The following is a 10,014-nucleotide window of genomic DNA, read 5'->3' on the forward strand; positions in this document are numbered from 1 at the left end:
TGAACCCAACTATTCCTCAAGCTCTATGGAAATGAAATTATCTGTGGCTCCCATGCCAAACAATACTAGAGCATTCTTGTCCCACACTTTCACCGAAGAGAGGCATAACTCTCTAGTCTCAAGTTCTAAAGTGTTACCCAATACATCGAGAATCCCACCAACCATTAGCTTAGACTTTTCCTAGGACTTTACTTGCTCTCTAGGCCCCTTAGGATGATCTAGATATTGGGCCGACATGTGCCCCTCTTTGCCACATCTAAGCATTTCCCTTCCTTACAGTAGACCTCTATTTGCTCATTGGTCAAGTTGTGCTTTCCTTTGTAGGAGTTTTGAATACCCCTCGGCTTCATAGGTTGAAACCTATTCTTGGAGTTCTTACGCTTCTCAGTACATAAGACTTTTGACATCCAATACTTGTATTTTTCTTGGTTTGTCTGCCATGTAGACCTTGGCAGAGCTGAAGCTAAATTCATCAAATCTTGGATGGTATCATTCGAATATACATTCACAAAATCTCGAATGTTGTCATGCAAACCAACCCGGTACTTTCTTAACTTAGACTTCTCAGAAATCTCTTTAAAAGGAGTAATCTTGAGATATGCATCCCAAATTTTCTTATTGTGCAGTGATCAATTGTCTCACTTGTTTCCATCCACAATAAAAGGTGCACATCATCTTCAAACTTCTTAGGTAAAAACTAATCATAAAACTGCCTTCTGAAGTCTTTCCATTTCTTGGGAGATGTTCCCTCAACCATGAGTGCACCCCACCATGCATTGGCTATCTCTGTAAGATGTAAAGTAGCCATGTAAATCTTGATGACTTCGAATAGTTTTCTGAACCAAAATCAATATCAAATTGGCAAATAAAAGTGAGGACTTTGTCTATGTAACCATAAGCTCCATCATATAGTGTAAACTGCACCGTCCTTCCTCCTTTGAACTCCTTGTCTTTGCACTTACCTTTCTTTCCATGCCATGGAGAGGGTGACCTAGAAGGGGAAGAAGAAGATGAGGAGCAGGAGGAGGAAGAGGAAGAGGGAAGGCTTGATGAAAAAGATGGGCTCCTTGACCTTTTCCAGCCATGTCGATTTTTCCCACAATAAGAGTGGGCTGATTTGGAATGGCTCCTCTTCCTTCCACGAGAAGGTGGAGGACTGGGTGATCTCTTTGATGAAGACTTTTGATTTTCAGCCACATCCTCCTTTGTTGGTTGCTCATCCCCTTTTTTCATTCGCTTGATCTTCTTAGATAGTTTCTTAAAAATTCTCATCAAGTCGAGATCTTGGAGAATAGTGTCCAAATTGGTCATAGTTTCTCTGACTGTGTGGGTCTTCTTGGGTTTGCTTTCCACTTTTGGTGGCTTAGTCCTCTTCTTGGTGGTTAGTGCTTTCCATTTCTTGAAGAAAAAGCAAAAGTACCATGTGTAAAGATCATTATTCCTCGTAGGAGAGAGATATAACCTTTGCTCTAATACTATTGAAACAGGCCTTTGTGAGGGCTATGGCACGGGTACTTAGGTTATCTTCAAGAAAACAAATTCTTCACGCGTAAAACCTTGAGAAAATTTAAAAATAAACAAAAGAGAGAGAATACACCACACTAAGGGTCGAACTAGCCTTGCGCCGACCCCCTCCCCCCCTCCAAATTATATTAGATAAAACCCCTTGAAGGAGTCTTGAGTACATGTTCTTAGAGCTAGAGAGCTCTTTTATCCGTTTACAAGTCTCAACAATGAAAGAATAGCTGAATTTATAGTTCTTGTCCAAAAGCAGAAAAGCACTTTAAGACTCACTTATAGTCCAAAAGCATCTTTTTAATAGTAAAAGCTTTTCTTTTTTAAGTATTTAAAAAGCTTTTAATCTTTTTCTTTCAAAAATCTAGTCGCATCATTCCAAGCATGTAAGGTGACCTTGCGTTGGTACTATCCTACCACATATTAGTGCCAACACATCACTTTTTTTTAAAAAAAATCCCAAACTTTTTTTGCACGTTGCATTTTTGCATATCAACAGCCTGTGTTTTGAAGCTTCGGTGGCATCCCCCCAACTTATTAAACAGTTGTCCTCAATTGTTAAGTCTTGCTTCTCTCAGGTTTTTTTTCTTAATGTGGGCTTAGCTCTTCTCCCTCTGGCTCTTGAGACATGGTTCTTCATGCGGAACGATGTCCTCCTATTCTCTTGTGCTTGGCTTTGGGGAGCATCTTACCCTCATCGTTTTCACCCTTCACATAAAGTGACCTTTGGTTTGACCTCTCTGGCAGATACTCCCACCCTTGCACCTGTAGAGTTGCCCTTAGGCAGGAGTTTCCTAGCATAATTCTCTTCCGTTATATGTTAGAAGACACGAACACATGCACACATGCTCGTCCTTGGATTTAACTAGGTGTCCTCGACCCTTGGCACATATACACATATATGCTTACAAGCATAAATCAAATAAACAAATGAATGCACAAACACTTCCTTAGTTTTGACACCAATTTCTTGCTTTTCACACCAGTTCCAAGTGTAGTCCAATTATCCATGTCAATGTTTGACTATGGTAGACACATTATACATATCCATGTACTCAATTTTGATTTCCTTCACTGATAAATAGTCCATGAATTTGCGTTCAATCTCAACGGCCTGGATTGATGACACTCCCTCGCTTCCATGGGATGGCTAGTCCCATGACTCTTGTACAAAAGATTGTAGAATAGTCAATTCCTTGCAGTGGAATATAAACCTTGAGCATTCTAAATTGTTCCTGGTTCCTTGGTGGATGTCAAAATACAAAGGCCAATGATAGCAACCCAAGAAATAAATGGTTGGCAAAAAGAGAAATAAATGATTCCACTTTAAACCTAGTTAGACCATGTCAAGAAATGCTACGTACACCTAGAGCTGGTCATGCTCATCCCACCCATAGCAATGGTAAGTTGGTCAAGTGAAGATCCAAACTTAACAAGGACTTCAACAACATGATGTAAAGCAAACTTGTGATGCAAGAAGTCATTCATAAAAACATCATCACACCAACTGAGATGCGCATCTTCAATTCGCACATGCTAGTTTCTTTTGAGAAGGAACTGATATACTCCATAACAAAAACAAAGTTTCAAAATACTCATGTCCTCATGTTACACAGAGGAAGATTGTTTGCATACCATGCAAACACATATTCATCTTCATAGGGATTATTGACAAAACGCATGTGCTCATGCTTCAAGTAGCCCTCACAACAGTCAAGTTGTACTACGCTTTGTATGGAATTGAGAAAGCAAACTATAGGATACGGCAAATATCACAAAGAATTAGGCTTTTCGAACCACTTCCCATCTTAGGCTATTCACATACTTTGAATGGTGATATGTATTTTGTCTCTTGATATAGGTTTAAGCTAGATGTCAATGTTGGAAACCATGCATCTCATTAGATTTACATCAATCCCATATAACATTACTATACTTCTGTATAATGCTACATATATTAAACAAAACGAATTCAATTATAATTTTCTAATTTGACAAAAAAGAATTTGAATTAATCAATTGACGATTCTTGAATCATTAAAATCCAATAAAATTTTTTGTAACATGAGAACAGATTTTTTTGGACACATTGGCACGCGCACATCCATGCACGTGACAAAGTAGCCTTTACTAGACCAAGCAATATATTACACCCATTCTAAAAAGCAGTATCTTCAAATTAACTAACTCAACAAGGTAGAGCTACTCAGTTTTGATCAGTTTCAAAGTGAAGCCGCTCCATTTTCTTGGGTGTGCTTGCTCGGCATTGGTAATCATTCTTCTTCCAAGAACAATGGTGTACATGGTTTCTTCTACTTTTGGATGAACGCATGAATCTTTTGTATTCTTTACATTGTAGTTAGCCGAGCAAGCCAGCAACGATACTTGTCATTCTAGAATGATAAGGAGTATCTCACCTTTTTTGTTACTTGATTCCGTTGTATCAAGTTGACCGATCATGGCAATAAGAGCCTCTCACCTCATCAATTATTGCTTAATTGTTGTGCTTGTCAAGCCACGCTATTAGCAGCCCAAATAATGCTGAAATACCATCAATAAGGAGAGTAGCTCTTTTTTGAAGTAACACTGTGTAACACCTTCTGAAACTACAGGCAGAAAGGCTGCAGCAACCTGACAAAAAGCTTTTGAAGGGGAAGCCGCTCAAAAAAAGGGTATATGCACTGTCAAAAAGCTGTGACAGAGGAGTCAGCACTACAGGCTCTCAAGGTTATAGACAAGCTAGAGGCACCTCAGGCATCACACCCTTCATGAGGTTGTGGAAAGGTCATTAAAAAACTCAGAATTTCAAACACAAGACTCTTCTACAAGGCACTGCAGAGCTTCTCTAGCAGACTTGAACCTTGTTGTTCCTTAATGACATAAGCATATTCGTTGAGACATAAACCTTAAATATGAAAAGAACAATACAGGCATTCAGGAAAGAAATATCATCTGGCACATTTATAATACAGGCCTGCAACTTGTTGAAGAAGACAAACTGGAAAGCCATTTTCTACCTCCTACCTTGGAGTATAGAAGCACGCATCCTGCCTTGTGAGTTTTTTATTGCACACTCAAGCCCTTGTTAATACATGCACCCTGAATTGTAAACTGGGTGCATTTAGCTTTCTACCATCTCGCCCCAACCTGCCACACATCCAAAGCCCTTACAACTGCAGCCTCCACCCCATCATGTCTCAAGACAGCAATTTCACCTAGTAAGGCCCATTAGAGGCTGCAGTGGCAGAAAGGCTATTACAGTAAAACCATAGGGAGCCAAGGCGGACAATGCAGCAACAACATCAGAGATAGCAGGGGGAAAGAGCACGGGCCTTAGCCACTCTTGACTAGGAATGAGCCAGAGAATCCATCAGGCATGCCCTTTGGCGAGACTTGGAAGTTGGCATTGGTTGGTTGGTAGACAGACAGACAGACGGACAGGAAAAGTAAATTAACGTCTCCAATATGAGATTGAAAGGGTTACAACAAGTCCATATCATGGAAACAAAATAACTATATGAAGGACAGAGTTACAAAGTAGCCATATGGTGACTGATGTGGTGTGGTAACACTACATATCTTACGTACAAGTCCTTGTCTAGAAGGAGGGGGTCATGGTGTAGGGGCTGCAACTATGGCCTTGTACCTGCTCTCTACATCCACTGTTTGTGCGGGTGTCTCTAGAGACTCTTGAATCTGACCTCTGCAACTGCAGTGGCAAGGGTGGATGGCCCTGGGAGCACCGATAACATCAGAGGTGGCAGGCACAGGGTGCAAGGAACATGGGTGTAGACTTTTTAGGAGCAAGAGAGACCATGAGACACTGTTGTTGTGATGTGGCAGTCAGCATTGGCAGGGGTAGGTTTTTCTGCATTTGGTTCCCTTGAAACCTAATGCAGAGCTTACACATAAGAAAGGCTAGATTGATGAGCTATAAGGCGTGAGGTCTTCTTCCCCAAATCCCATCTGTCAGACTCAACCTGCACATTCCCGTGCATTGCAAAACCTCTTTCACTTCCCATGGTTCTCAACTTAAATACTAAACTTATAGAAAATTTTACTTGATAATCAAAACAAAGACCTTCGATCAGGTCACTTGAATCCAGCTATACAGAGCGTGTTGCCTTACATCAAGTTGTATTTCAAAAGGGAGTCACATATCAAGACAGAAAAGACCAACGAAAGCACTCCTTGACAGTAGACATGGCAACACATAAAACACAATATAGTGATGCTAGCTTGATAGATCTGCAGTAGCTTCCCATAAGTTTAACAACATGTACACAAGAAGATGCTCAGCAGCGAGGTTTATCAACCCTCCTGCTTCCAAACACATGGAGACACTTGTAAAAGCAAGAGGATAACACATTGTAAATGAATGAAAGTAGCTATGTGAAACGAAAAGCATATGTCTACATTACTAACAGTGAATCAAAATACTGACTGAGTACCTAAGATAATGCACTTGGCATAAAATGTCTTCCTCATTACTCTCACCTTCTGTGCAACATAGAATAATGAGACAATACCATCACTACGCACCCTGCCTAATACAGCTGCTTAAACTAGACAAAATCCTTACATGAACAAAACAGTCCAATCAATACCTGCAGTCATGTGGCCCCTCTTGCATCCAGTGATGTTACTTGTTAATAAAAGGAGGAGCGAGGTAGAGAAGGGTACCCTGAGGCCTGAGTACCATGCATCGACGTTAAGGAAGGGTGAACACGGGACGCTTGGAGGAAAGAGCTGTGAGAACTAGCAGGGAGGCCATATAAAGAGGCCACAGAGCTGGGGGCATATGCAGAATCAGCCGCCAGCAGCGACGAACCACGGGAGCTCAGAGGATCAAGGCCATGGAGGCCATATGAAGACAGACCAGCTGGTGGGAGAAGGGACTGGCCAAGGCTTTGAGTGCTAGTTTGCATGAAGGAAGGGTTGTATGATGCAATGACCGCTGGGCTTGTGAGGTCGTACCCAAGGGCAGATGAAGTTAGGTTTACCCCCTCATCTTTGCTCTTCTGAGGCTCAGCCATTTTGCAATGCACCTGATGACCATTGATCTTCTTCGAGGGCTCTTCCAAGCACTTCCTGGCAGACTCAGATGACTTGTATATGAAAAGCGCAAAACCCTTGCACTTTCCTGTTTCTCTGTCAAACCCTAAGGGCCCTTCCTCAACTTCCCCATACTGTGAGAAAAACTCCAGCAGGGTGCCTCCCTGCATGGTCTTGGGAACGTTTCCAACATAGATTTTACGGGCGGCGACGCTTTCAGAGCTTACCTGAGGAGGCGGCAAGCCAGCGAAGGTGGTGGCAGGAGCGGCCAGATCCCGGGCAGCACCCGACAGATGGCAGACGGTCATGCGGCCCTCGATCTTCTTGCTGGGCTCCTTGAGGGCGCGGATGGAAGCGTCTTTGTGTTTGAAAGTTACAAATCCAAAGCCCTTGCTCTTGCCGGTGCTCTTGTCGGTAATGACGACAGCTTCCTCGACGGGGCCGTATTTCTCGAATGTGCGCTTCAGAACTTCGCCGCCTGTGGTCCAGCTCAGGCCGCGGACGAAGAGCTTTCGGGCGGCCGGGTCTTCGTCGGCGATCTTCCGGACCTCCAACAGGATGTCGGAGTGCGACAGGGCGGCCAGCCGCACGATGCTGGCGAGCTGCTCTTTGGAGAGAGGCTCCACGAGCTGTGCGATGTCGTCCTCCGACACGACACTGTCGGGAGACGTTCCGTTCTCTTCTTCGACCTTGCGCTTCTTGAGGTGGTCCATGGCTATGGCGAAAACAAGAAGAAACCCGAGACACAGCAAACCCTTACGAACCCCACTTCCTACTTACTAAACGCGATACATATTCTAAACGTTATTATTCACGAGGAGGGGGACCCATGGGACCCTAGGATATCTTGATTGGGAGCCTCATGTCTGTGTGAGAGAGAGAGAGAGAAAGAGAGGACCCCCCCAATTCTTAGGAAATTATCTAACAAAGATAACCTTTTGTCCACATTCCCAAAGCAAAAGATTCATCATTCTACCCATTCCAAAATATGTATATCAAAACCCACCTTAGAAAAAGTAAATTGCCTCTATCATAGGAATCATACAATAATCTGATCAGTATTTCTATTATATCATCTAAAGAGACAAAGCCAAGGTGGACCTATGGATGTGTTACTTCTACACGAGCACAAATTGGATATGTTTCAATGTGGTAAAACTGGTAAGATCCTCTCTAGACACACTTTTTCGTCCAGTGGACAAGGAGCCAAAGGTGGGGTATGCATCTGTGTCAGCATCACTTTGCCTCATGTTATTGGCCATGGTGTTATCATACTTGCTACGGTACAGTGAATTAAGGTTATGAAGGAGGGACTGAAGGTGGGTATCTGGAATATCTATGTGCCTATTGTATGGGGAGAGAGGGTCTGGGGCACCATCACATATCTTCTATCCCCGGTTGATGATTGGATTGCTGGAGGAGACTTCAATATGGTTGAGCAGCCATTGGATAAAAAGGGTGGCTGTCGTGAGGGTAGAACACTCCCCTTGGAGTGAGCCTCCTGGGAGAGATTTATACTTTCCCTCTATGGGCAGGGATTGTTAGACAAAGGATGATTTCCAGAGGAGACCTGATTCCTTTTCTTACTCATGGCATAACCATAGAAGCGGGCATGGATGCATCTTTGCACGGTTGGACAGATTTTATGTGGATGACTAGGGCCTAGATAGAGGAGGCTCTATTGCCATCTTTCCAAGTACTACCGAATCAAATTATTACTCGATTGTCTTGTGCATCAAGGAACTTGGGAGCCAAAAGGGTATACCACGTGCCCGCATCCTAGACTCTCTCTATTAGGATGCAAGACCTCCATGGAGGCTAGAGAGATTTAGAGGCTTTGTGATCATCTTGACCCCCAGGAGAGGCTTGTTTTGGCTGTGGATAGGACTAGCTAGCACTATTATTCTGTTGGTTTGGCCAAGAAAGAAGAGGCTCTAGACAAGGAGCAAATTATCAGACATAGGTTGGTTGCACTTCAAAGGGAACACGAGAAGCATCCTGCATCCTGTTGGATCCCATACCTTTTGTCCACTACTAGAGCTGAGTTACACGTGGCCATGGATAGGTGGGCTGAGTTTGCATTTCATATGCTAATCATGCATTTTGGTCACAGATGGGTGGCAGATGCAACAAACCATTTTTCTCAGCACATGGACCTATGCACAATAGGGATAGTTTGAGATGCTTGCAAGATTCTCAAGGAGAATTTCATACTAATCCAAATAAGGTGAGGAGTATTGCCTTAGATTTTTATCAGACCTTGCAGGCTATGCAAAGGCCCGCTCTTTGGACAGAGGTGCTACACTTTGGGAGAGCATGCCCAAGCTTACAGATGATATGTATGCCCTTTTTAAAGGATGACCTGAGACATGCTTTACATGCCCTCTCGAAAGGCAAATGCCTAGGGGATGACTCTCTCCTTCCTTCTTTTAGTTTTTGGATTACATTGGTGATGATGTTACTACTGCTCTGCAGGAGATGTGGTGTTTTGGTATGATGCCCCCTTTTATGACGAAAGTCTTATCCACCTTGTCCTAAAAGGTGTGGATAAGACCAATATTAGACACTGGAGGCCCATTACTTTGCTTGGTTCTGCTTACAAAATCTTAGCGAAGGAAGTTAGCAGGAGGCTTCAACCTATTCTTCAAAGAGTTATTCATGATACACATAATGGTTTCCTCCAAGGAAGGATATCTTTAAAATAACATCTTTTCATCCTAGGAAGCTGTGGAGTGGGCTAAATCTAGCCAACAGCCCCTTGCCATTCTTTTGGTAAACTTTGAAGAAAAAGCCTATGCCATAGTGGATTGGGACTTCTTGGAAGGCATAATGGCACGGATGGGTTTCTCCCAAGAGTGGATCAAAGGGGTCTCATGTATGTATAGGGAGGCCGACATCATAGCAGGGGGGGCAAGGTGAAGAGCGCTTTCAGATCTCCCACTCTTGAGGTACTACTTTACCTTTTAGCAATGGCTATGAGTAGATTTCTTAGAGTTACCCCAGGGTTCTCAAGCCTCGGGCTGCCTCTTCGCACATAGGAGTTATTGGATTGAGTTAGCAAATGATACTACTATGTTTTTGGAGGCTTCGGAGGCTTGCCTCTATGCTTTCCGCACCGCTTTGGTGGAGATGTTTTGTCTAGTAGCAAGTGCCTCCATTACTTGGCACAAATATGTAGGATTTTGGATTAGTGACTCTCCCTAGACAAATTGGGGTTTGGATGTGGGGTTTGCCTAGATTGAGAGAGGATGCACTCCCAAAACTGAAGGAATAGGCAAGGCTAGTTAGTAAATGAGATGGGGATTTTTGTGAGTGAGAGCTCTTTTTTTTTGCAATCACAAAGTAGGTTTAATTGATTATTTGAAGTTAGGAGTGGTTTTGTAACGCCTCCGCTACGGCTGCGTCTTCCTCAAGCCGCCATAGCCTAGGCGTGGAGAAGAAGAG

General features: G+C 43.2%; 1 protein-coding gene across 1 annotated transcript; it reads right to left on the reverse strand.

The window, feature by feature from the left end:
- Positions 1-5,893: 5,893 nt before the first annotated feature.
- Positions 5,894-7,397, reverse strand: LOC147630395 (UBP1-associated protein 2A-like). Its single transcript, XM_086810256.1, has one exon. The coding sequence runs from the start codon at positions 7,281-7,283 to the stop codon at positions 6,165-6,167; it is 1,119 nt and encodes a 372-aa protein (XP_086666382.1). The 5' UTR covers positions 7,284-7,397; the 3' UTR covers positions 5,894-6,164.
- Positions 7,398-10,014: the final 2,617 nt, after the last annotated feature.

This window comes from Cibotium barometz, chromosome 16, assembly GCF_041138505.1.
Source record: "Cibotium barometz isolate CiBa-2024 chromosome 16, ASM4113850v1, whole genome shotgun sequence".
Classification (NCBI taxonomy): domain Eukaryota; kingdom Viridiplantae; phylum Streptophyta; class Polypodiopsida; order Cyatheales; family Cibotiaceae; genus Cibotium; species Cibotium barometz.